Source organism: Pelobates fuscus, chromosome 6 (genome assembly GCF_036172605.1).
Source record: "Pelobates fuscus isolate aPelFus1 chromosome 6, aPelFus1.pri, whole genome shotgun sequence".
NCBI lineage: Eukaryota > Metazoa > Chordata > Amphibia > Anura > Pelobatidae > Pelobates > Pelobates fuscus.
The window spans coordinates 290876337-290904062 of NC_086322.1; the positions used below are offsets into that span (position 1 = coordinate 290876337).

The 27726-nt window shown below is 50.7% G+C and overlaps 1 protein-coding gene across 1 annotated transcript; it reads right to left on the reverse strand.

Annotated features, from left to right (window-relative positions):
- Positions 1-4928: 4928 nt before the first annotated feature.
- On the reverse strand, positions 4929-26922 carry LOC134566203 (uncharacterized). Its single transcript, XM_063425910.1, has 17 exons — positions 26578-26922; positions 22099-22197; positions 21795-21941; positions 21582-21665; positions 21241-21354; positions 15909-16007; positions 15605-15751; positions 15392-15475; positions 15051-15164; positions 11867-11965; positions 11563-11709; positions 11350-11433; positions 11009-11122; positions 5793-5891; positions 5489-5635; positions 5276-5359; positions 4929-5048 (listed from the first exon to the last, which is right to left on the reverse strand). The coding sequence occupies exons 1-17, from the start codon at positions 26920-26922 to the stop codon at positions 4929-4931; spliced, it is 2127 nt and encodes a 708-aa protein (XP_063281980.1).
- Between the last annotated feature and the right edge of the window lie 804 nt (positions 26923-27726).

Below are 27726 nucleotides of genomic sequence, written 5' to 3' on the forward strand. Positions count from 1 at the left end.
TATATTCTGGATAATAGATAGTCAGAGAGCAGAACTGTCTCCTTTCTTGGCTCTGCCACCACTTAGGGCACCCCTTCTTGATTAGAGCAGGAATGGCCCTAACTCCAGTGGCCCTGTGAGGGTTCGACGTTTAGACTCATATTACCACCCAAACTGTGCATTACTTTTTAGGAACTGTTCCAGTTCTCACCTTTGAGTGCTGACCGAGGTACAACACATTTCTAGAGACCACCAATATTATATTACAAATTTTCCCTTCTAAACTAAGACAGTCTGAAATCCAACCTTGAAATTTGGAGCGTCAAATATCATTTTTTCCAGTGTATTTATATTGCACAAAAAACAACTTCACAAATTATCAGCTTATACAAAGTTTATTTTCTCAAAGTAGCATACTCAAAGTAAGATATGTTGCGAGATAATTCTCGGTTGTACATGTTATATTCATATTTATTCTCCACTGTTCAGTTCATAGTATTTGGTTCATGGTTCCTTAATGACTATGTGATTTTGATTGCGAGATCCATTTGGAATCACGTGTAAGAACGCCACGAACATCTCTGTATCTAAGAGTCACACGCGATGTTGCTTTCTCAGATTCCATCTTCTCATTAAAGAGTAAAGTAGATCAACCCGCAGTAAAATCTCCTGAATTTTAGTTGTAGCGATAGCACGAGCACACGCCGTATCACCCTGCAGAGAAGAATAGAGAAATAATTATACAAATGGTAAAAGTAGAGAAAGGCAAATGGGGAGACAATGCTATGTCTGACACTATCCTCTGCTATATGATTGTTTTGACTTGTAATATGACTTGCTGAGAATAAATGCGCGTGGGAAACTTATCCTGAACTAGAAGATGCTGGAATTAGGGGTGGAGACGGGTTTGGCCAGAAAGTATTTGCAAACATTATTAATACCTGCTTTTGGACAATCTCCGTGAGGTTACTGAAATATCTTGTTATTTCTTCCAGGATAGGAGGATTTTCGTCAATCTTTGTAAACTGAAAACATGAAAGAATTTGTTATCAGTACCTTCACTATCAAGCAAAGACAGATTTTGTTACTTAATGAATGACTTAATAGCATAGTTTATAAAATACCAGCATATTCATCAGTGCTGTACAACTTACACACATGGCCAATGCATTTATATGGTAACGAAGAATTTGTTGGAACTCATCCCAGGCTGCAAGCTTATAACTGATTGACTTCTGTTGTAACCACGGGGACTTTCTTATTTCAATCAGAACCTTTCTCACATTGGCTGCAGCTAACCCCTGGAATAACAAAGACAGACTTTAACAAGTGCATTAAGGTGAATACATTCAGTATTAATCAAATTAAAGCATTCATTGTCTCCTTTCAATTGTTGAGTAGAAACAGGTCACTACAGCAGGGTCACAATATGGTTCTTCGTGATTAATAATGGACTACCTGAGATTCCTTAGATGTTACTAAGATGTTGAAGACATTGGGAAGGTTTGGTAGCTCGAGGTCAAATGGACAAACCTCAAAAACATCTTTATCAGATCTCTAGAAATAAAAACAGATTAGTTAGTGAACGTGAATTTTTTTTAGAAATGTCTAAATTCAAGAAGTGTAAAGAGAGTGTTATCACTAACACACACCATGGGAATGAAGCTCTGGAGCAGATTTCCTCTCTTAGTCTCCTGTGTCGGACTGAGCTGTTTGCAGTTTGGCAAAAATATACCCGAAGAAAAGTTCAGCAAAATTAGAAACAAAAATTTCATTTTTAGACACATTTTCAACGGATCTTATTATTAGGCAGGAGGTCTGTCCTAAGTTGGGGTCCATCGTCGCAAGCATTTATAAGCAGGGTTTAACTTTGGATTTGTTCTGTGCGGAATATCTACACGATTACTTTATAGACTTTTATTCTATGAAGAGTATATTCAACTTTGTTCAATATATTATTATTGCTTGCAGAATCTATTGTTGTCTGTACTGTTATTATGTGACTGCTATGCTTGCTTTCAGCAAGTAAGAGGCGAGGCTTAGTGGGAAGTCCCTGCCAGTATCAATTCTCACACCAGGCAACACATGAGCCCCGCGCGTTTCACCAGGCAAGACATGAGCCCTGCGCCCGCCATCAGGCAACACATGAGCCTCGTGCGCGTGACCAGGACACACATGAGCCCCGCGCATCACCAGGCAAAACATGATCCCAGCGCGCGTCACCAGGCAACACATGAGTCCCGAGCACGTCAACAGGCAAGACATGAGCCCTGCGCCCGTCACCAGGCAACAAATGAGCCCCACGCGCATCACCAGGCAACACATGAGCCCTGCGCCCGTCACCAGGCAACACATGAGCCTCGCGCACGTCACCAGGCAACACATGAGCCCCGCACGTGTCACCAGGCAACACATGAGACCAGCGCACGTAACCTGGCCACACATGAGCCCCGTGCGTATGACCAGGCAACACATGAGCCCCACGTGCATCACTACGCAACACATGAGCCCCGCGCCAGTCACCGCGCAACACATGAGTCCCGCGCTCATCACCATGCAACACATGAGCCCAGTGCGCATCACCAGGCAACATATGAGCCCCGTGCGCGTCACCAGGCAACACATGAGCCCCGTGCATGTCACCAGGCAACACATGAGCCCCGCACGCGTCACCAGGCAACACATGAGCCCCGCGCGTGTCACCAGGCAACACATGAGCCCAGCGTGCATCACCAGGCAACACATGAGCCCAGCGCGCATCACCAGGCAACACATGAGCCCGTGCGGATCACCAGGCAACACATGAGCCCCGCGCATGTCACCAGGCAACTCATGAGCCGAGCGCGTCACCAGGCAAGACATGAGCCCTGCGCCTGTCACCAGGCAACACATGAGCCTCGTGCGCTTCACCAGGACACACATGAGCCCCATGCGTCACCAGGCAAAACATGAGCCCAGCGGGCGTCACCAGGCAAAACATGAGCCCAGCGGGCGTCACCAATGCAAAATATGAGCCGCACGAGTCACCAGCCAACAAAAGAGCCCTGCGCGCGTCACCTCGCAACACATGAGCCCCGCGCGCATCACCAGGCAACAGATGAGCCCCCTGCGCGTCACCTCGCAACACATGAGCCCCGCGCGCATCACCAGGCAACAGATGAGCCCCCTGCGCGTCACCAAGCAACACAAGTCCAGCGCGCATCACCAGGCCACACATGAGCCCTGCGCGTCACCAGACAACACATGAGCCTCGCGCCCGTCACCAGGCAACACATGAGCCCCGCGCGCGTCATATGCAACAGCTGAGCACCCCCTTCGCGCACCTAGTACTGCACCTTCTAACTTTAAGTCCCAAAAATTGTTAGAGGACAGATTTCTTGGACGGCGATGGGCGCCGCCACCACCGCCACCACCACCACCGTCTAGCACTGCGTTCCTGATGAGGAAGATGGGAGTCACAGTATGGAGCTGCTTCAGGGCCTTGGTATGTGGCCGCACAAACCCGGTGGCCGCACAAACCCAGGGGGCGTGTGGTTACCCAGCACCAGACCCTGATTTTCTGTTTCCACACTGAGACTAGATGGTGGCGGCAGCGGCGGCGGCTGACACCGTTCAAGAAATCTGTCCTCTAACTATTTTATGGACTTAAAGTTAGAAGGTGCGGTATTAGATGGTGGTGGTAACAGTGGTGGCGGCAGCGGCGGAAGCTGTCGCCTTCCAAGATATCTGTCCTCTAACAATTTTTAGGACTTAGGGTTAGAAGGTGCAGTACTAGATGGTGGTGGTGGTGATGGTGGTGTCGGCGGCGGCGGTGGCCGTGTATTAAAATAATTATCTAATTGAAGACTAAACGCGGTGGTCTAGTGGTAGACCAGTATGGACTTTTAGGACTCAACCTCTCAGTTTAAGCTTCTCAACTTGGGTTTTAATAACCAGCTTCTTTGTAAGAGTCCACTGTGTTTTAGTAATTAATCTCCATATTATTCCATGGATTATCTTCAGGCCTGTTCTACATACTAATATTATGTGCGGAATATAATTCAGATTGCCTATCTTCTCTACAGGATATATTGAGGTTTACATTTCCTGAATGACTCATCGAGAGTGTTTGTTTTTTGTTGCAAAAAGCTTCCTGCTTATGTTGCCAGTGAAGGCACCTCCACAGGACTACATGCCGCGCCTCCCTCCCACACACAAGTTTTGTAGAATCTTTTTATGCAAAGACATATTTTTCTTTTTTGTATATCTCAATGTAAATCTCCCTCTTTCTTGTTGACTAGCGATGCTGCTGAAAGTCTGAACAACACAAGACATTGTGCTAAAAAAACACAAATACTTGGATTTTTGATGTCAGCTATTGACTTTGTATGTGGCGTTATATTCTGGATAATAGATAGTCAGAGAGCAGAACTGTCTCCTTTCTTGGCTCTGCCACCACTTAGGGCACCCCTTCTTGATTAGAGCAGGAATGGCCCTAACTCCAGTGGCCCTGTGAGGGTTCGACGTTTAGACTCATATTACCACCCAAACTGTGCATTACTTTTTAGGAACTGTTCCAGTTCTCACCTTTGAGTGCTGACCGAGGTACAACACATTTCTAGAGACCACCAATATTATATTACAAATTTTCCCTTCTAAACTAAGACAGTCTGAAATCCAACCTTGAAATTTGGAGCGTCAAATATCATTTTTTCCAGTGTATTTATATTGCACAAAAAACAACTTCACAAATTATCAGCTTATACAAAGTTTATTTTCTCAAAGTAGCATACTCAAAGTAAGATATGTTGCGAGATAATTCTCGGTTGTACATGTTATATTCATATTTATTCTCCACTGTTCAGTTCATAGTATTTGGTTCATGGTTCCTTAATGACTATGTGAGTTTGATTGCGAGATCCATTTGGAATCCCGTGTAAGAACGCCACGAACATCTCTGTATCTAAGAGTCACACGCGATGTTGCTTTCTCAGATTCCATCTTCTCATTAAAGAGTAAAGTAGATCAACCCGCAGTAAAATCTCCTGAATTTTAGTTGTAGCGATAGCACGAGCACACGCCGTATCACCCTGCAGAGAAGAATAGAGAAATAATTATACAAATGGTAAAAGTAGAGAAAGGCAAATGGGGAGACAATGCCATGTCTGACACTATCCTCTGCTATATGATTGTTTTGACTTGTAATATGACTTGCTGAGAATAAATGCGCGTGGGAAACTTATCCTGAACTAGAAGATGCTGGAATTAGGGGTGGAGACGGGTTTGGCCAGAAAGTATTTGCAAACATTATTAATACCTGCTTTTGGACAATCTCCGTGAGGTTACTGAAATATCTTGTTATTTCTTCCAGGATAGGAGGATTTTCGTCAATCTTTGTAAACTGAAAACATGAAAGAATTTGTTATCAGTACCTTCACTATCAAGCAAAGACAGATTTTGTTACTTAATGAATGACTTAATAGCATAGTTTATAAAATACCAGCATATTCATCAGTGCTGTACAACTTACACACATGGCCAATGCATTTATATGGTAACGAAGAATTTGTTGGAACTCATCCCAGGCTGCAAGCTTATAACCGATTGACTTCTGTTGTAACCACGGGGACTTTCTTATTTCAATCAGAACCTTTCTCACATTGGCTGCAGCTAACCCCTGGAATAACAAAGACAGACTTTAACAAGTGCATTAAGGTGAATACATTCAGTATTAATCAAATTAAAGCATTCATTGTCTCCTTTCAATTGTTGAGTAGAAACAGGTCACTACAGCAGGGTCACAATATGGTTCTTCGTGATTAATAATGGACTACCTGAGATTCCTTAGATGTTACTAAGATGTTGAAGACATTGGGAAGGTTTGGTAGCTCGAGGTCAAATGGACAAACCTCAAAAACATCTTTATCAGATCTCTAGAAATAAAAACAGATTAGTTAGTGAACGTGAATTTTTTTTAGAAATGTCTAAATTCAAGAAGTGTAAAGAGAGTGTTATCACTAACACACACCATGGGAATGAAGCTCTGGAGCAGATTTCCTCTCTTAGTCTCCTGTGTCGGACTGAGCTGTTTGCAGTTTGGCAAAAATATACCCGAAGAAAAGTTCAGCAAAATTAGAAACAAAAATTTCATTTTTAGACACATTTTCAACGGATCTTATTATTAGGCAGGAGGTCTGTCCTAAGTTGGGGTCCATCGTCGCAAGCATTTATAAGCAGGGTTTAACTTTGGATTTGTTCTGTGCGGAATATCTACACGATTACTTTATAGACTTTTATTCTATGAAGAGTATATTCAACTTTGTTCAATATATTATTATTGCTTGCAGAATCTATTGTTGTCTGTACTGTTATTATGTGACTGCTATGCTTGCTTTCAGCAAGTAAGAGGCGAGGCTTAGTGGGAAGTCCCTGCAAGTATCAATTCTCACACCAGGCAACACATGAGCCCCGCGCGTGTCACCAGGCATCACATGAGTCCCGCGTCCGTCACCACGCAACACATGAGCCCTGCGCACGTCACCAGGCAACAAATGAGCCGGGCGCATCACCAGACAACACATGAGCCCCGCACGCGTCACCAGGCAACACATGAGCCCTGTGTGCGTCACTAGGCAACACATGAGTCCCCAGGTGCATCACCAGGCAACACATGAGCCCCACGCACGACACTAGGCAAAACATGAACCGCGCGCGACACCACACAAAACATGACCACGCAACACATGAGTCGAGCGCATCACCATGCAACACATGAGCTGGGCGCGTCACCAGGCGACACATGAGCCCAGCGCGCGTTCACCAGGCAACACATGAGTCCCGCGCGCTTCACCAGGCAAGACATGAGCCCTGCGCCCACCATCAGGCAACACCCGAGCCTCGTGCTCGTCACCAGGACACAATAGGCAACAAATGAGCCCCGCGCACGTCACCAGGCAAAGCATGAGTCCCACGCTCCTGCGCGCGTCACCAGGTAACTTATGAGCCATGCACGCGTAACCAGGCAACACATGAGCCCCGCGCGCATCACCAGGCAACACCAGGCAAGATATGAGCCCTGCGCCCACCATCAGGCAACACCTGAGCCTCGTGCGCGTCACCAGGACACACCAGGCAAAACATGAGCCCCGCGCGCGTCACCAGGCAGCGCATGAGACCCGCGCTCCTGCGCTCGTCACCAGGTAACACATGAGCCCCGCGTGCGTCACCAGGCAACACAAGAGTCCCGCACGCGTCACCAGGCAAGACATGAGCCCTGCGCCCACATCAGGCAACGCATGAGTCCCGCGCACGTCACCAGGCAAGACATGAGCCCTGCGCCTGTCACCAGGCAAGACATGAGCCCCACGCGCGTCACTAGGAAACACATGAGCCCCACACGCGTCACCAGGCAACACATGAGCCCAGCGCACTTCATCAGGCCACACATTAGCACCGCGTGCGTCACCAGGCAACGCATGAGTCCCGCGCGCATCACCAGGCAACACATGTGCCCCGCGCCCGTCACCAGGCAAGACAAGAGCACTGCGTCCATCACCAGGCAACACATGAGCCCCGAGCGTCACCAGACAAAACATGAGCCCCGCGCACGTCACCAGGCAACACATGAGCCCCGCGCGCTTCACCAGGCAACGCATGAGTCCCACACGCGTCACCAGGCAACGCATGAGTCCCACACGCGTCACCAGGCAACAAATGAGATGACATGTGTTGTGACGGGCGTGGGGCTCATGTGTTGCCTGGTGACGCGCACTGGGCTCATGTGGTGCCTGGTGACGCGCGCGGCTCATGTGTTGCCTGGTGACGCGCGCAGGGCTCATGTGTGGCCTGGTGACGCGTGCGGAGCTAATGCTCTACCTGGTGACGCAAGTGGGGGTCTTGTGTTGCGTGGTGACGCATGAGCCACGCGCATAACCAGGCAACACATTAGCCCTGCACGCGTCACCAAGCAACACATGAGCCTCGTGCACGTCACCAGGACACACATGAGCCCCGTGTGTCACCAGGCAAAACATGAGCCCAGCGCGCGTCACCAGGCAAAATATGAGCCGCGCGAGTCACCAGCCAGCAAAAGAACCCTGCGCGCGTCACCTCGCAACGCATGAGCCCCGTGCGCGTCACCAGGCAACACATGAGTCCAGTGCGCGTCACGAGGACACATGAGCCCCACGACCATCACCAGGCAACACCAGAGCCACACGCGCATCACCAGGCCACACATGAGCCCCGCTCGCATCAATAAACAACACATGAGCCCCGCGCCCGTCACAACGCAACACATGAGCCCCGCGCACGTCACCAGGCAACACATGAACCCCGCGCCCGTCACAACGCAACACATAAGCCCCGCGCGCGTCACCAGGCAACGCATGAGTCCCGCGCGCGTCACCATGCAACACATGAGCCCCGCGCGCGTCACCAGGAAACACATGAGCCCTGCGCCCGTCACCAGGCAACACATGAGCCTCGCGCACGTCACCAGGCAACACATGAGCCCTGCACGTGTCACCAGGCAACACATGAGACCAGCGCACGTAACCTGGCCACACATGAGCCCCGTGCGTATGACCAGGCAACACATGAGCCCCACGTGCATCACTACGCAACACATGAGCCCCGCGCCAGTCACCGCGCAACACATGAGTCCCGCGCTCATCACCATGCAACACATGAGCCCAGTGCGCATCACCAGGCAACATATGAGCCCCGTGCGCGTCACCAGGCAACACATGAGCCCCGTGCATGTCACCAGGCAACACATGAGCCCCGCACGCGTCACCAGGCAACACATGAGCCCCGAGCGTGTCACCAGGCAACACATGAGCCCAGCGTGCATCACCAGGCAACACATGAGCCCAGCGCGCATCACCAGGCAACACATGAGCCCCGCGCATGTCACCAGGCAACTCATGAGCCGAGCGCGTCACCAGGCATGACATGAGCCCTGCGCCTGTCACCAGGCAACACATGAGCCTCGTGCGCTTCACCAGGACACACATGAGCCCCATGCGTCACCAGGCAAAACATGAGCCCAGCGGGCGTCACCAGGCAAAACATGAGCCCAGCGGGCGTCACCAATGCAAAATATGAGCCGCACGAGTCACCAGCCAACAAAAGAGCCCTGCGCGCGTCACCTCGCAACACATGAGCCCCGCGCGCATCACCAGGCAACAGATGAGCCCCCTGCGCGTCACCTCGCAACACATGAGCCCCGCGCGCATCACCAGGCAACAGATGAGCCCCCTGCGCGTCACCAAGCAACACAAGTCCAGCGCGCATCACCAGGCCACACATGAGCCCTGCGCGTCACCAGACAACACATGAGCCTCGCGCCCGTCACCAGGCAACACATGAGCCCCGCGCGCGTCATATGCAACAGCTGAGCACCCCCTTCGCGCACCTAGTACTGCACCTTCTAACTTTAAGTCCCAAAAATTGTTAGAGGACAGATTTCTTGGACGGCGATGGGCGCCGCCACCACCGCCACCACCACCACCGTCTAGCACTGCGTTCCTGATGAGGAAGATGGGAGTCACAGTATGGAGCTGCTTCAGGGCCTTGGTATGTGGCCGCACAAACCCGGTGGCCGCACAAACCCAGGGGGCGTGTGGTTACCCAGCACCAGACCCTGATTTTCTGTTTCCACACTGAGACTAGATGGTGGCGGCAGCGGCGGCGGCTGACACCGTTCAAGAAATCTGTCCTCTAACTATTTTATGGACTTAAAGTTAGAAGGTGCGGTATTAGATGGTGGTGGTAACAGTGGTGGCGGCAGCGGCGGAAGCTGTCGCCTTCCAAGATATCTGTCCTCTAACAATTTTTAGGACTTAGGGTTAGAAGGTGCAGTACTAGATGGTGGTGGTGGTGATGGTGGTGTCGGCGGCGGCGGTGGCCGTGTATTAAAATAATTATCTAATTGAAGACTAAACGCGGTGGTCTAGTGGTAGACCAGTATGGACTTTTAGGACTCAACCTCTCTGTTTAAGCTTCTCAACTTGGGTTTTAATAACCAGCTTCTTTGTAAGAGTCCACTGTGTTTTAGTAATTAATCTCCATATTATTCCATGGATTATCTTCAGGCCTGTTCTACATACTAATATTATGTGCGGAATATAATTCAGATTGCCTATCTTCTCTACAGGATATATTGAGGTTTACATTTCCTGAATGACTCATCGAGAGTGTTTGTTTTTTGTTGCAAAAAGCTTCCTGCTTATGTTGCCAGTGAAGGCACCTCCACAGGACTACATGCCGCGCCTCCCTCCCACACACAAGTTTTGTAGAATCTTTTTATGCAAAGACATATTTTTCTTTTTTGTATATCTCAATGTAAATCTCCCTCTTTCTTGTTGACTAGCGATGCTGCTGAAAGTCTGAACAACACAAGACATTGTGCTAAAAAAACACAAATACTTGGATTTTTGATGTCAGCTATTGACTTTGTATGTGGCGTTATATTCTGGATAATAGATAGTCAGAGAGCAGAACTGTCTCCTTTCTTGGCTCTGCCACCACTTAGGGCACCCCTTCTTGATTAGAGCAGGAATGGCACTAACTCCAGTGGCCCTGTGAGGGTTCGACGTTTAGACTCATATTACCACCCAAACTGTGCATTACTTTTTAGGAACTGTTCCAGTTCTCACCTTTGAGTGCTGACCGAGGTACAACACATTTCTAGAGACCACCAATATTATATTTCAAATTTTCCCTTCTAAACTAAGACAGTCTGAAATCCAACCTTGAAATTTGGAGCGTCAAATATCATTTTTTCCAGTGTATTTATATTGCACAAAAAACAACTTCACAAATTATCAGCTTATACAAAGTTTATTTTCTCAAAGTAGCATACTCAAAGTAAGATATGTTGCGAGATAATTCTCGGTTGTACATGTTATATTCATATTTATTCTCCACTGTTCAGTTCATAGTATTTGGTTCATGGTTCCTTCATGACTATGTGATTTTGATTGCGAGATCCATTTGGAATCCCGTGTAAGAACGCCACGAACATCTCTGTATCTAAGAGTCACACGCGATGTTGCTTTCTCAGATTCCATCTTCTCATTAAAGAGTAAAGTAGATCAACCCGCAGTAAAATCTCCTGAATTTTAGTTGTAGCGATAGCACGAGCACACGCCGTATCACCCTGCAGAGAAGAATAGAGAAATAATTATACAAATGGTAAAAGTAGAGAAAGGCAAATGGGGAGACAATGCTATGTCTGACACTATCCTCTGCTATATGATTGTTTTGACTTGTAATATGACTTGCTGAGAATAAATGCGCGTGGGAAACTTATCCTGAACTAGAAGATGCTGGAATTAGGGGTGGAGACGGGTTTGGCCAGAAAGTATTTGCAAACATTATTAATACCTGCTTTTGGACAATCTCCGTGAGGTTACTGAAATATCTTGTTATTTCTTCCAGGATAGGAGGATTTTCGTCAATCTTTGTAAACTGAAAACATGAAAGAATTTGTTATCAGTACCTTCACTATCAAGCAAAGACAGATTTTGTTACTTAATGAATGACTTAATAGCATAGTTTATAAAATACCAGCATATTCATCAGTGCTGTACAACTTACACACATGGCCAATGCATTTATATGGTAACGAAGAATTTGTTGGAACTCATCCCAGGCTGCAAGCTTATAACCGATTGACTTCTGTTGTAACCACGGGGACTTTCTTATTTCAATCAGAACCTTTCTCACATTGGCTGCAGCTAACCCCTGGAATAACAAAGACAGACTTTAACAAGTGCATTAAGGTGAATACATTCAGTATTAATCAAATTAAAGCATTCATTGTCTCCTTTCAATTGTTGAGTAGAAACAGGTCACTACAGCAGGGTCACAATATGGTTCTTCGTGATTAATAATGGACTACCTGAGATTCCTTAGATGTTACTAAGATGTTGAAGACATTGGGAAGGTTTGGTAGCTCGAGGTCAAATGGACAAACCTCAAAAACATCTTTATCAGATCTCTAGAAATAAAAACAGATTAGTTAGTGAACGTGAATTTTTTTTTAGAAATGTCTAAATTCAAGAAGTGTAAAGAGAGTGTTATCACTAACACACACCATGGGAATGAAGCTCTGGAGCAGATTTCCTCTCTTAGTCTCCTGTGTCGGACTGAGCTGTTTGCAGTTTGGCAAAAATATACCCGAAGAAAAGTTCAGCAAAATTAGAAACAAAAATTTCATTTTTAGACACATTTTCAACGGATCTTAATATTAGGCAGGAGGTCTGTCCTAAGTTGGGGTCCATCGTCGCAAGCATTTATAAGCAGGGTTTAACTTTGGATTTGTTCTGTGCGGAATATCTACACGATTACTTTATAGACTTTTATTCTATGAAGAGTATATTCAACTTTGTTCAATATATTGTTATTGCTTGCAGAATCTATTGTTGTCTGTACTGTTATTATGTGACTGCTATGCTTGCTTTCAGCAAGTAAGAGGCGAGGCTTAGTGGGAAGTCCCTGCCAGTATCAATTCTCACACCAGGCAACACATGAGCCCCGCGCGTGTCACCAGGCATCACATGAGTCCCGCGTCCGTCACCACGCAACACATGAGCCCTGCGCACGTCACCAGGCAACAAATGAGCCGGGCGCATCACCAGACAACACATGAGCCCCGCACGCGTCACCAGGCAACACATGAGCCCTGTGTGCGTCACTAGGCAACACATGAGTCCCCAGGTGCATCACCAGGCAACACATGAGCCCCACGTACGACACTAGGCAAAACATGAACCGCGCGCGACACCACACAAAACATGACCACGCAACACATGAGTCGAGCGCATCACCATGCAACACATGAGCTGGGCGCGTCACCAGGCGACACATGAGCCCAGCGCGCGTTCACCAGGCAACACATGAGTCCCGCGCGCTTCACCAGGCAAGACATGAGCCCTGCGCCCACCATCAGGCAACACCCGAGCCTCGTGCTCGTCACCAGGACACAATAGGCAACAAATGAGCCCCGCGCACGTCACCAGGCAAACCATGAGTCCCACGCTCCTGCGCGCGTCACCAGGTAACTTATGAGCCATGCACGCGTAACCAGGCAACACATGAGCCCCGCGCGCATCACCAGGCAACACCAGGCAAGATATGAGCCCTGCGCCCACCATCAGGCAACACCTGAGCCTCGTGCGCGTCACCAGGACACACCAGGCAAAACATGAGCCCCGCGCGCGTCACCAGGCAGCGCATGAGACCCGCGCTCCTGCGCTCGTCACCAGGTAACACATGAGCCCCGCGTGCGTCACCAGGCAACACAAGAGTCCCGCACGCGTCACCAGGCAAGACATGAGCCCTGCGCCCACATCAGGCAACACAGAAGCCTCGTGTGCATCACCAGGCAACGCATGAGTCCCGCGCGTCACCAGGCAAAACATGATCCCAGCGCCCGTCACCAGGCAACGCATGAGTCCCGCGCACGTCACCAGGCAAGACATGAGCCCTGTTAGAGGACAGATTTCTTGGACGGCGATGGGCGCCGCCACCACCGCCACCACCACCACCGTCTAGCACTGCGTTCCTGATGAGGAAGATGGGAGTCACAGTATGGAGCTGCTTCAGGGCCTTGGTATGTGGCCGCACAAACCCGGTGGCCGCACAAACCCAGGGGGCGTGTGGTTACCCAGCACCAGACCCTGATTTTCTGTTTCCACACTGAGACTAGATGGTGGCGGCAGCGGCGGCGGCTGACACCGTTCAAGAAATCTGTCCTCTAACTATTTTATGGACTTAAAGTTAGAAGGTGCGGTATTAGATGGTGGTGGTAACAGTGGTGGCGGCAGCGGCGGAAGCTGTCGCCTTCCAAGATATCTGTCCTCTAACAATTTTTAGGACTTAGGGTTAGAAGGTGCAGTACTAGATGGTGGTGGTGGTGATGGTGGTGTCGGCGGCGGCGGTGGCCGTGTATTAAAATAATTATCTAATTGAAGACTAAACGCGGTGGTCTAGTGGTAGACCAGTATGGACTTTTAGGACTCAACCTCTCAGTTTAAGCTTCTCAACTTGGGTTTTAATAACCAGCTTCTTTGTAAGAGTCCACTGTGTTTTAGTAATTAATCTCCATATTATTCCATGGATTATCTTCAGGCCTGTTCTACATACTAATATTATGTGCGGAATATAATTCAGATTGCCTATCTTCTCTACAGGATATATTGAGGTTTACATTTCCTGAATGACTCATCGAGAGTGTTTGTTTTTTGTTGCAAAAAGCTTCCTGCTTATGTTGCCAGTGAAGGCACCTCCACAGGACTACATGCCGCGCCTCCCTCCCACACACAAGTTTTGTAGAATCTTTTTATGCAAAGACATATTTTTCTTTTTTGTATATCTCAATGTAAATCTCCCTCTTTCTTGTTGACTAGCGATGCTGCTGAAAGTCTGAACAACACAAGACATTGTGCTAAAAAAACACAAATACTTGGATTTTTGATGTCAGCTATTGACTTTGTATGTGGCGTTATATTCTGGATAATAGATAGTCAGAGAGCAGAACTGTCTCCTTTCTTGGCTCTGCCACCACTTAGGGCACCCCTTCTTGATTAGAGCAGGAATGGCACTAACTCCAGTGGCCCTGTGAGGGTTCGACGTTTAGACTCATATTACCACCCAAACTGTGCATTACTTTTTAGGAACTGTTCCAGTTCTCACCTTTGAGTGCTGACCGAGGTACAACACATTTCTAGAGACCACCAATATTATATTACAAATTTTCCCTTCTAAACTAAGACAGTCTGAAATCCAACCTTGAAATTTGGAGCGTCAAATATCATTTTTTCCAGTGTATTTATATTGCACAAAAAAAAACTTCACAAATTATCAGCTTATACAAAGTTTATTTTCTCAAAGTAGCATACTCAAAGTAAGATATGTTGCGAGATAATTCTCGGTTGTACATGTTATATTCATATTTATTCTCCACTGTTCAGTTCATAGTATTTGGTTCATGGTTCCTTAATGACTATGTGATTTTGATTGCGAGATCCATTTGGAATCCCGTGTAAGAACGCCACGAACATCTCTGTATCTAAGAGTCACACGCGATGTTGCTTTCTCAGATTCCATCTTCTCATTAAAGAGTAAAGTAGATCAACCCGCAGTAAAATCTCCTGAATTTTAGTTGTAGCGATAGCACGAGCACACGCCGTATCACCCTGCAGAGAAGAATAGAGAAATAATTATACAAATGGTAAAAGTAGAGAAAGGCAAATGGGGAGACAATGCTATGTCTGACACTATCCTCTGCTATATGATTGTTTTGACTTGTAATATGACTTGCTGAGAATAAATGCGCGTGGGAAACTTATCCTGAACTAGAAGATGCTGGAATTAGGGGTGGAGACGGGTTTGGCCAGAAAGTATTTGCAAACATTATTAATACCTGCTTTTGGACAATCTCCGTGAGGTTACTGAAATATCTTGTTATTTCTTCCAGGATAGGAGGATTTTCGTCAATCTTTGTAAACTGAAAACATGAAAGAATTTGTTATCAGTACCTTCACTATCAAGCAAAGACAGATTTTGTTACTTAATGAATGACTTAATAGCATAGTTTATAAAATACCAGCATATTCATCAGTGCTGTACAACTTACACACATGGCCAATGCATTTATATGGTAACGAAGAATTTGTTGGAACTCATCCCAGGCTGCAAGCTTATAACCGATTGACTTCTGTTGTAACCACGGGGACTTTCTTATTTCAATCAGAACCTTTCTCACATTGGCTGCAGCTAACCCCTGGAATAACAAAGACAGACTTTAACAAGTGCATTAAGGTGAATACATTCAGTATTAATCAAATTAAAGCATTCATTGTCTCCTTTCAATTGTTGAGTAGAAACAGGTCACTACAGCAGGGTCACAATATGGTTCTTCGTGATTAATAATGGACTACCTGAGATTCCTTAGATGTTACTAAGATGTTGAAGACATTGGGAAGGTTTGGTAGCTCGAGGTCAAATGGACAAACCTCAAAAACATCTTTATCAGATCTCTAGAAATAAAAACAGATTAGTTAGTGAACGTGAATTTTTTTTAGAAATGTCTAAATTCAAGAAGTGTAAAGAGAGTGTTATCACTAACACACACCATGGGAATGAAGCTCTGGAGCAGATTTCCTCTCTTAGTCTCCTGTGTCGGACTGAGCTGTTTGCAGTTTGGCAAAAATATACCCGAAGAAAAGTTCAGCAAAATTAGAAACAAAAATTTCATTTTTAGACACATTTTCAACGGATCTTATTATTAGGCAGGAGGTCTGTCCTAAGTTGGGGTCCATCGTCGCAAGCATTTATAAGCAGGGTTTAACTTTGGATTTGTTCTGTGCGGAATATCTACACGATTACTTTATAGACTTTTATTCTATGAAGAGTATATTCAACTTTGTTCAATATATTATTATTGCTTGCAGAATCTATTGTTGTCTGTACTGTTATTATGTGACTGCTATGCTTGCTTTCAGCAAGTAAGAGGCGAGGCTTAGTGGGAAGTCCCTGCAAGTATCAATTCTCACACCAGGCAACACATGAGCCCCGCGCGTGTCACCAGGCATCACATGAGTCCCGCGTCCGTCACCACGCAACACATGAGCCCTGCGCACGTCACCAGGCAACAAATGAGCCGGGCGCATCACCAGACAACACATGAGCCCCGCACGCGTCACCAGGCAACACATGAGCCCTGTGTGCGTCACTAGGCAACACATGAGTCCCCAGGTGCATCACCAGGCAACACATGAGCCCCACGCACGACACTAGGCAAAACATGAACCGCGCGCGACACCACACAAAACATGACCACGCAACACATGAGTCGAGCGCATCACCATGCAACACATGAGCTGGGCGCGTCACCAGGCGACACATGAGCCCAGCGCGCGTTCACCAGGCAACACATGAGTCCCGCGCGCTTCACCAGGCAAGACATGAGCCCTGCGCCCACCATCAGGCAACACCCGAGCCTCGTGCTCGTCACCAGGACACAATAGGCAACAAATGAGCCCCGCGCACGTCACCAGGCAAAGCATGAGTCCCACGCTCCTGCGCGCGTCACCAGGTAACTTATGAGCCATGCACGCGTAACCAGGCAACACATGAGCCCCGCGCGCATCACCAGGCAACACCAGGCAAGATATGAGCCCTGCGCCCACCATCAGGCAACACCTGAGCCTCGTGCGCGTCACCAGGACACACCAGGCAAAACATGAGCCCCGCGCGCGTCACCAGGCAGCGCATGAGACCCGCGCTCCTGCGCTCGTCACCAGGTAACACATGAGCCCCGCGTGCGTCACCAGGCAACACAAGAGTCCCGCACGCGTCACCAGGCAAGACATGAGCCCTGCGCCCACATCAGGCAACACAGAAGCCTCGTGTGCATCACCAGGCAACGCATGAGTCCCGCGCGTCACCAGGCAAAACATGATCCCAGCGCCCGTCACCAGGCAACGCATGAGTCCCGCGCACGTCACCAGGCAAGACATGAGCCCTGCGCCTGTCACCAGGCAAGACATGAGCCCCACGCGCGTCACTAGGAAACACATGAGCCCCACACGCGTCACCAGGCAACACATGAGCCCAGCGCACTTCATCAGGCCACACATTAGCACCGCGTGCGTCACCAGGCAACGCATGAGTCCCGCGCGCATCACCAGGCAACACATGTGCCCCGCGCCCGTCACCAGGCAAGACAAGAGCACTGCGTCCATCACCAGGCAACACATGAGCCCCGAGCGTCACCAGACAAAACATGAGCCCCGCGCACGTCACCAGGCAACACATGAGCCCCGTGCGCTTCACCAGGCAACGCATGAGTCCCGCACGCGTCACCAGGCAACGCATGAGTCCCACACGCGTCACCAGGCAACAAATGAGATGACATGTGTTGTGACGGGCGTGGGGCTCATGTGTTGCCTGGTGACGCGCACTGGGCTCATGTGGTGCCTGGTGATGCGCGCGGCTCATGTGTTGCCTGGTGACGCGTGCAGGGCTCATGTGTGGCCTGGTGACGCGTGCGGAGCTAATGCTCTACCTGGTGACGCAAGCGGGGGTCTTGTGTTGCGTGGTGACGCATGAGCCACGCGCATAACCAGGCAACACATTAGCCCTGCACGCGTCACCAAGCAACACATGAGCCTCGTGCACGTCACCAGGACACACATGAGCCCCGTGTGTCACCAGGCAAAACATGAGCCCAGCGCGCGTCACCAGGCAAAATATGAGCCGCGCGAGTCACCAGCCAGCAAAAGAACCCTGCGCGCGTCACCTCGCAACGCATGAGCCCCGTGCGCGTCACCAGGCAACACATGAGTCCAGTGCGCGTCACGAGGACACATGAGCCCCACGACCATCACCAGGCAACACCAGAGCCACACGCGCATCACCAGGCCACACATGAGCCCCGCTCGCATCAATAAACAACACATGAGCCCCGCGCCCGTCACCACGCAACACATGAGCCCCGCGCACGTCACCAGGCAACACATGAACCCCGCGCCCGTCACAACGCAACACATAAGCCCCGCGCGCGTCACCAGGCAACGCATGAGTCCCGCGCGCGTCACCATGCAACACATGAGCCCCGCGCGCGTCACCAGGAAACACATGAGCCCTGCGCCCGTCACAAGGCAACACATGAGCCTCGCGCACGTCACCAGGCAACACATAAGCCCCGCACGTGTCACCAGGCAACACATGAGACCAGCGCACGTAACCTGGCCACACATGAGCCCCGTGCGTATGACCAGGCAACACATGAGCCCCACGTGCATCACTACGCAACACATGAGCCCCGCGCCAGTCACCGCGCAACACATGAGTCCCGCGCTCATCACCATGCAACACATGAGCCCAGTGCGCATCACCAGGCAACATATGAGCCCCGTGCGCGTCACCAGGCAACACATGAGCCCCGTGCATGTCACCAGGCAACACATGAGCCCCGCACGCGTCACCAGGCAACACATGAGCCCCGAGCGTGTCACCAGGCAACACATGAGCCCAGCGTGCATCACCAGGCAACACATGAGCCCGTGCGCATCACCAGGCAACACATGAGCCCGTGCGGATCACCAGGCAACACATGAGCCCCGCGCATGTCACCAGGCAACTAATGAGCCGAGCGCGTCACCAGGCAAGACATGAGCCCTGCGCCTGTCACCAGGCAACACATGAGCCTCGTGCGCTTCACCAGGACACACATGAGCCCCATGCGTCACCAGGCAAAACATGAGCCCAGCGGGCGTCACCAGGCAAAACATGAGCCCAGCGGGCGTCACCAATGCAAAATATGAGCCGCACGAGTCACCAGCCAACAAAAGAGCCCTGCGCGCGTCACCTCGCAACACATGAGCCCCGCGCGCATCACCAGGCAACAGATGAGCCCCCTGCGCGTCACCTCGCAACACATGAGCCCCGCGCGCATCACCAGGCAACAGATGAGCCCCCTGCGCGTCACCAAGCAACACAAGTCCAGCGCGCATCACCAGGCCACACATGAGCCCTGCGCGTCACCAGACAACACATGAGCCTCGCGCCCGTCACCAGGCAACACATGAGCCCCGCGCGCGTCATATGCAACAGCTGAGCACCCCCTTCGCGCACCTAGTACTGCACCTTCTAACTTTAAGTCCCAAAAATTGTTAGAGGACAGATTTCTTGGACGGCGATGGGCGCCGCCACCACCGCCACCACCACCACCGTCTAGCACTGCGTTCCTGATGAGGAAGATGGGAGTCACAGTATGGAGCTGCTTCAGGGCCTTGGTATGTGGCCGCACAAACCCGGTGGCCGCACAAACCCAGGGGGCGTGTGGTTACCCAGCACCAGACCCTGATTTTCTGTTTCCACACTGAGACTAGATGGTGGCGGCAGCGGCGGCGGCTGACACCGTTCAAGAAATCTGTCCTCTAACTATTTTATGGACTTAAAGTTAGAAGGTGCGGTATTAGATGGTGGTGGTAACAGTGGTGGCGGCAGCGGCGGAAGCTGTCGCCTTCCAAGATATCTGTCCTCTAACAATTTTTAGGACTTAGGGTTAGAAGGTGCAGTACTAGATGGTGGTGGTGGTGATGGTGGTGTCGGCGGCGGCGGTGGCCGTCTATTAAAATAATTATCTAATTGAAGACTAAACGCGGTGGTCTAGTGGTAGACCAGTATGGACTTTTAGGACTCAACCTCTCAGTTTAAGCTTCTCAACTTGGGTTTTAATAACCAGCTTCTTTGTAAGAGTCCACTGTGTTTTAGTAATTAATCTCCATATTATTCCATGGATTATCTTCAGGCCTGTTCTACATACTAATATTATGTGCGGAATATAATTCAGATTGCCTATCTTCTCTACAGGATATATTGAGGTTTACATTTCCTGAATGACTCATCGAGAGTGTTTGTTTTTTGTTGCAAAAAGCTTCCTGCTTATGTTGCCAGTGAAGGCACCTCCACAGGACTACATGCCGCGCCTCCCTCCCACACACAAGTTTTGTAGAATCTTTTTATGCAAAGACATATTTTTCTTTTTTGTATATCTCAATGTAAATCTCCCTCTTTCTTGTTGACTAGCGATGCTGCTGAAAGTCTGAACAACACAAGACATTGTGCTAAAAAAACACAAATACTTGGATTTTTGATGTCAGCTATTGACTTTGTATGTGGCGTTATATTCTGGATAATAGATAGTCAGAGAGCAGAACTGTCTCCTTTCTTGGCTCTGCCACCACTTAGGGCACCCCTTCTTGATTAGAGCAGGAATGGCCCTAACTCCAGTGGCCCTGTGAGGGTTCGACGTTTAGACTCATATTACCACCCAAACTGTGCATTACTTTTTAGGAACTGTTCCAGTTCTCACCTATGAGTGCTGACCGAGGTACAACACATTTCTAGAGACCACCAATATTATATTACAAATTTTCCCTTCTAAACTAAGACAGTCTGAAATCCAACCTTGAAATTTGGAGCGTCAAATATCATTTTTTCCAGTGTATTTATATTGCACAAAAAACAACTTCACAAATTATCAGCTTATACAAAGTTTATTTTCTCAAAGTAGCATACTCAAAGTAAGATATGTTGCGAGATAATTCTCGGTTGTACATGTTATATTCATATTTATTCTCCACTGTTCAGTTCATAGTATTTGGTTCATGGTTCCTTAATGACTATGTGATTTTGATTGCGAGATCCATTTGGAATCCCGTGTAAGAACGCCACGAACATCTCTGTATCTAAGAGTCACACGCGATGTTGCTTTCTCAGATTCCATCTTCTCATTAAAGAGTAAAGTAGATCAACCCGCAGTAAAATCTCCTGAATTTTAGTTGTAGCGATAGCACGAGCACACGCCGTATCACCCTGCAGAGAAGAATAGAGAAATAATTATACAAATGGTAAAAGTAGAGAAAGGCAAATGGGGAGACAATGCTATGTCTGACACTATCCTCTGCTATATGATTGTTTTGACTTGTAATATGACTTGCTGAGAATAAATGCGCGTGGGAAACTTATCCTGAACTAGAAGATGCTGGAATTAGGGGTGGAGATGGGTTTGGCCAGAAAGTACTTGCAAACATTATTAATACCTGCTTTTGGACAATCTCCGTGAGGTTACTGAAATATCTTGTTATTTCTTCCAGGATAGGAGGATTTTCGTCAATCTTTGTAAACTGAAAACATGAAAGAATTTGTTATCAGTACCTTCACTATCAAGCAAAGACATATTTTGTTACTTAATGAATGACTTAATAGCATAGTTTATAAAATACCAGCATATTCATCAGTGCTGTACAACTTACACACATGGCCAATGCATTTATATGGTAACGAAGAATTTGTTGGAACTCATCCCAGGCTGCAAGCTTATAACCGATTGACTTCTGTTGTAACCACGGGGACTTTCTTATTTCAATCAGAACCTTTCTCACATTGGCTGCAGCTAACCCCTGGAATAACAAAGACAGACTTTAACAAGTGCATTAAGGTGAATACATTCAGTATTAATCAAATTAAAGCATTCATTGTCTCCTTTCAATTGTTGAGTAGAAACAGGTCACTACAGCAGGGTCACAATATGGTTCTTCGTGATTAATAATGGACTACCTGAGATTCCTTAGATGTTACTAAGATGTTGAAGACATTGGGAAGGTTTGGTAGCACGAGGTCAAATGGACAAACCTCAAAAACATCTTTATCAGATCTCTAGAAATAAAAACAGATTAGTTAGTGAACGTGAATTTTTTTTAGAAATGTCTAAATTCAAGAAGTGTAAAGAGAGTGTTATCACTAACACACACCATGGGAATGAAGCTCTGGAGCAGATTTCCTCTCTTAGTCTCCTGTGTCGGACTGAGCTGTTTGCAGTTTGGCAAAAATATACCCGAAGAAAAGTTCAGCAAAATTAGAAACAAAAATTTCATTTTTAGACACATTTTCAACGGATCTTATTATTAGGCAGGAGGTCTGTCCTAAGTTGGGGTCCATCGTCGCAAGCATTTATAAGCAGGGTTTAACTTTGGATTTGTTCTGTGCGGAATATCTACACGATTACTTTATAGACTTTTATTCTATGAAGAGTATATTCAACTTTGTTCAATATATTATTATTGCTTGCAGAATCTATTGTTGTCTGTACTGTTATTATGTGACTGCTATGCTTGCTTTCAGCAAGTAAGAGGCGAGGCTTAGTGGGAAGTCCCTGCCAGTATCAATTCTCACACCAGGCAACACATGAGCCCCGCGCTTGTCACCAGGCATCACATGAGTCCCGCGTCCGTCACCACACAACACATGAGCCCTGCGCACGTCACCAGGCAACAAATGAGCCGGGCGCATCACCAGACAACACATGAGCCCCGCACGCGTCACCAGGCAACACATGAGCCCTGTGTGCGTCACTAGACAACACATGAGTCCCCAGGTGCATCACCAGGCAACACATGAGCCCCACGCACGACACTAGGCAAAACATGAACCGCGCGCGACACCACACAAAACATGACCACGCAACACATGAGTCGAGCGCATCACCATGCAACACATGAGCTGGGCGCGTCACCAGGCGACACATGAGCCCAGCGCGCGTTCACCAGGCAACACATGAGTCCCGCGCGCTTCACCAGGCAAGACATGAGCCCTGCGCCCACCATCAGGCAACACCCGAGCCTCGTGCTCGTCACCAGGACACAATAGGCAACAAATGAGCCCCGCGCACGTCACCAGGCAAAGCATGAGTCCCACGCTCCTGCGCGCGTCACCAGGTAACTTATGAGCCATGCACGCGTAACCAGGCAACACATGAGCCCCGCGCGCATCACCAGGCAACACCAGGCAAGATATGAGCCCTGCGCCCACCATCAGGCAACACCTGAGCCTCGTGCGCGTCACCAGGACACACCAGGCAAAACATGAGCCCCGCGCGCGTCACCAGGCAGCTCATGAGACCCGCGCTCCTGCGCTCGTCACCAGGTAACACATGAGCCCCGCGTGCGTCACCAGGCAACACAAGAGTCCCGCACGCGTCACCAGGCAAGACATGAGCCCTGCGCCCACATCAGGCAACACAGAAGCCTCGTGTGCATCACCAGGCAACGCATGAGTCCCGCGCGTCACCAGGCAAAACATGATCCCAGCGCCCGTCACCAGGCAACGCATGAATCCCGCGCACGTCACCAGGCAAGACATGAGCCCTGCGCCTGTCACCAGGCAAGACATGAGCCCCACGCGCGTCACTAGGAAACACATGAGCCCCACACGCGTCACCAGGCAACACATGAGCCCAGCGCACTTCATCAGGCCACACATTAGCACCGCGTGCGTCACCAGGCAACGCATGAGTCCCGCGCGCATCACCAGGCAACACATGTGCCCCGCGCCCGTCACCAGGCAAGACAAGAGCACTGCGTCCATCACCAGGCAACACATGAGCCCCGAGCATCACCAGACAAAACATGAGCCCCGCGCACGTCACCAGGCAACACATGAGCCCCGCGCGCTTCACCAGGCAACACATTAGCCCCTCGCGCGTCACCAGGCAACTCATGAGTTCCACGCGTGTCACCAAGCAAGACATGAGCCCTGCGCCCGCCACCAGACAACACATTAGCCCCGAGCGCGTCACCCGGCAACACATGAGTCCCGCGCTCCAGCGCGCGTCACCAGGCAACACATGAGCCCCGTGCGCGTCACCAGGCAAGACATGAGCCCCACGCTCATCACCAGGCAAGACATGAGCCCCGCGCGCGTCACCAGGCAACACATTAGCGCCTCGCGCGCGTAACCAGGCAACACATTAGCGCCTCTCGCATCACCAGGCAACACATGAGTCCCGTGCGCATCACCAGGCAAGACATGAGCCCTGCGCCCGCCATCAGGCAACACATGAGCCTCGTGCGCGTCACCAGGACACACATAAGCCCCGCGCATCACCAGGCAAAACATGATCCCAACGCGCGTTACCAGGCAACACATGAGTTCCACGCACGTCACCAGGCAAGACATGAGCCCCGCGCCCGTCACCAGGCAACAAATGAGCCCCACGCGCGTCACCAGGCAACACAAGAGCCCCGCGCGCGTCACCAGGCAACACATAAGCCCCACGCGCTTCATCAGGCAATACATTAGCCCCGCGCGCATCACCAGGCAACACATGAGTCCCGCGCGCGTCACCAGGCAACACATGAGTCCCGCGCGCATCACCAGGAAACACATGTGCCCCGCGCCCGTCACCAGGCAAGACAAGAGCACTGCGTCCATCACCAGGCAACACATGAGCCCCGAGCATCACCAGACAAAACATGAGCCCCGCGCACGTCACCAGGCAACACATGAGCCCCGCGCGCTTCACCAGGCAACACATTAGCCCCTCGCGCGTCACCAGGCAACTCATGAGTTCCACGCGCGTCACCAAGCAAGACATGAGCCCTGCGCCCGCCACCAGACAACACATTAGCCCCGAGCGCGTCACCAGGCAACACATGAGTCCCGCGCTCCAGCGCGCGTCACCAGGCAACACATGAGCCCCGTGCGCGTCACCAGGCAAGACATGAGCCCCACGCTCATCACCAGGCAAGACATGAGCCCCGCGCGCGTCACCAGGCAACACATTAGCGCCTCGCGCGCGTAACCAGGCAACACATTAGCGCCTCTCGCATCACCAGGCAACACATGAGTCCCGTGCGCATCACCAGGCAAGACATGAGCCCTGCGCCCGCCATCAGGCAACACATGAGCCTCGTGCGCGTCACCAGGACACACATAAGCCCCGCGCATCACCAGGCAAAACATGATCCCAACGCGCGTTACCAGGCAACACATGAGTTCCACGCACGTCACCAGGCAAGACATGAGCCCCGCGCCCGTCACCAGGCAACAAATGAGCCCCACGCGCGTCACCAGGCAACACAAGAGCCCCGCGCGCGTCACCAGGCAACACATAAGCCCCACGCGCTTCATCAGGCAATACATTAGCCCCGCGCGCATCACCAGGCAACACATGAGTCCCGCGCGCGTCACCAGGCAACACATGAGCCCCGCGCGTGTCACCAGGCAACACATGAGCCCCGCGCGCGTCATCAGGCAAGACATGAGCCTGCCACCAGGCAACACATTAGCCCCGCGCGCGTCACCAGGCAGCGCATGAATCCCGCGCTCCCGCGCGCGTCCCCAGGCAACACATGAGCCCCGTGCGCATCACCAGGCAAGACATGAGCCCCACGCGCGTCACCAGGCAACAAATGAGCCCTGCACGCGTAACCAGGCAAAACATGAGCCCCGCGCTCATCACCAGGCAGCACATGAGCCCCGTGCATGTCACCAAGCAAGACATGAGCCTTGCGCCCGCCATCAGGCAACACATGAGCCTCGTGCGCGTCACCAGGCAAAACATGAGCCCCGCGCTCATCACCAGGCAACACATGAGCTCCACGCGCGTCACCAGGCAACAAATGAGCCTAGCGCGCGTAACCAGGCAACACATTAGCGCCTCGCGCATCACCAGGCAACACATGAGTCCCACGCGCGTCACCAGGCAAGACATGAGCCCTGCGCCCGCCATCAGGCAACACATGAGCCTCGTGCGCGTCACCAGGACACACATGAGCCCCGCGCATCACCAGGCAAAACATGATCCCAGCGCGCGTCACCAGGTCACACATGAGTCCCGCGCATGCCACCAGGCAACACATGATCCCCGCTGGTGTCACCAGGCAACGCATGAGTCCCGCGCGCGTCACCAGGCAACACATGAGCCCTGCGCCCGCCACCAGGCAACACATGAGCCGCGCGCGTCACCAGGCAACACATGAGCCCCGAGCGTGTCACCAGGCAACGCATGAGTCCCACGCGCGTCACTAGGCCACACATGAGCCCCGCGCACGTCACCAGGCGAGACATAAGCCCTACGTCCGTCACCAGGCAAAATATAAGCCGCGCGCGTCACCACGCAACACATGAGCCCCGTGCACGTCACCGGGCAAGACATGAGCCCTGCGGGTCACTACGCAACACATGAGCCCCGCGTCCGTCACCACGCAACACATGAGCCCCGAACGCATGACCTGTAAACGCATGAGTCCCGCGCACTTCACGAGGCAAGACATGAGCCCTGTGCCTGCCACCAGGCAGCACATGAGCCCCGTGCATGTCACCAGGCAAGACATGAGCCTTGCGCCCGCCATCAGGCAACACATGAGCCTCGTGCGTGTCACCAGGCAAAACATGATCCCAGCGGGCGTCACCAGGCAACGCATGAGTTCCGTGCACGTCACCAGGCAAAACATGATCCCAGCGGGCGTCACCAGGCAACGCATGAGTTCCGTGCACGTCACCAGGCAAGACATGAGCCCTGCGCCCGCCATCAGGCAACACATGAGCCTCGTGCGCGTCACCAGGACACACATGAGCCCCGCACATCACCAGGCAAAACATGATCCCAGCGCGCGTCACCAGGCAACACATGAGTCCCGCGCACGTCACCATGCAACACATGATCCCCGCGCGCGTCACTAGGCAACGCATGAGTCCCGCGCGCGTCACCAGGCAAGACATGAGTCCGCCACCAAGCAACACATTAGCCCCGCGCGCGTCACCAGGCAACGCATGAGTCCCGCGCTCCCGCGCGCGTCACCAGGCAACACATGAGTCCCGCACGCGTCACCAGGCAAGACATGAGCCCTGCGCCCGCCATCAGGCAACACATGAGCCTCGTGCGCGTCACCAGGATACACATGAGCCCCGCGCATCACCAGGCAAAACATGATCCCAGCGCGCGTCACCAGGTCACACATGAGTCCCGCGCACGTCACCAGGCAACACATGATCCCCGCGCGTGTCACCAGGCAACGCATGAGTCCCGCGCGCGTCACCAGGCAACACATGAGCCCTGCGCCCGCCACCAGGCAACACATGAGCCGCGCGCGTCACCAGGCAACACATGAGCCCCGAGCGTGTCACCAGGCATGAACCCGCGTGTCACCAGGCATGAGCACGCCACCAGGCATTATATTAGCCCCGCGCGCGTCACCAGGCAACGCATGAGTCCCGCGCTCCGGCGCGCGTCATCAGGTAACACATGAGCCCCACGTGCGTCACCAGGCAAGACATGAGTCCGCCACCAGGCAACACATTAGGTAACACATGAGCCCCACGTGCGTCACCAGGCAAGACATGAGTCCGCCACCAGGCAACACATTAGCCCCGCGCGCGTCACCAGGCAACGCATGAGTCCCGCGC

What these genes read in the sequence shown, in the direction of transcription:
- LOC134566203 (XM_063425910.1), bottom strand. Translation starts at nt 26,922, where the DNA reads ATGTTTTGCCTGGTGATGTGCGGGGCTCATGTGTGTCCTGGTGACGCG. An exon ending in TAACATCTAAGGAATCTCAG is followed by an intron (nt 21,942 to 22,098) that starts GTAGTCCATTAT and finishes TTGTTATTCCAG; the next exon opens with GGGTTAGCTGCAGCCAATGT. An exon ending in TAACATCTAAGGAATCTCAG is followed by an intron (nt 5,636 to 5,792) that starts GTAGTCCATTAT and finishes TTGTTATTCCAG; the next exon opens with GGGTTAGCTGCAGCCAATGT.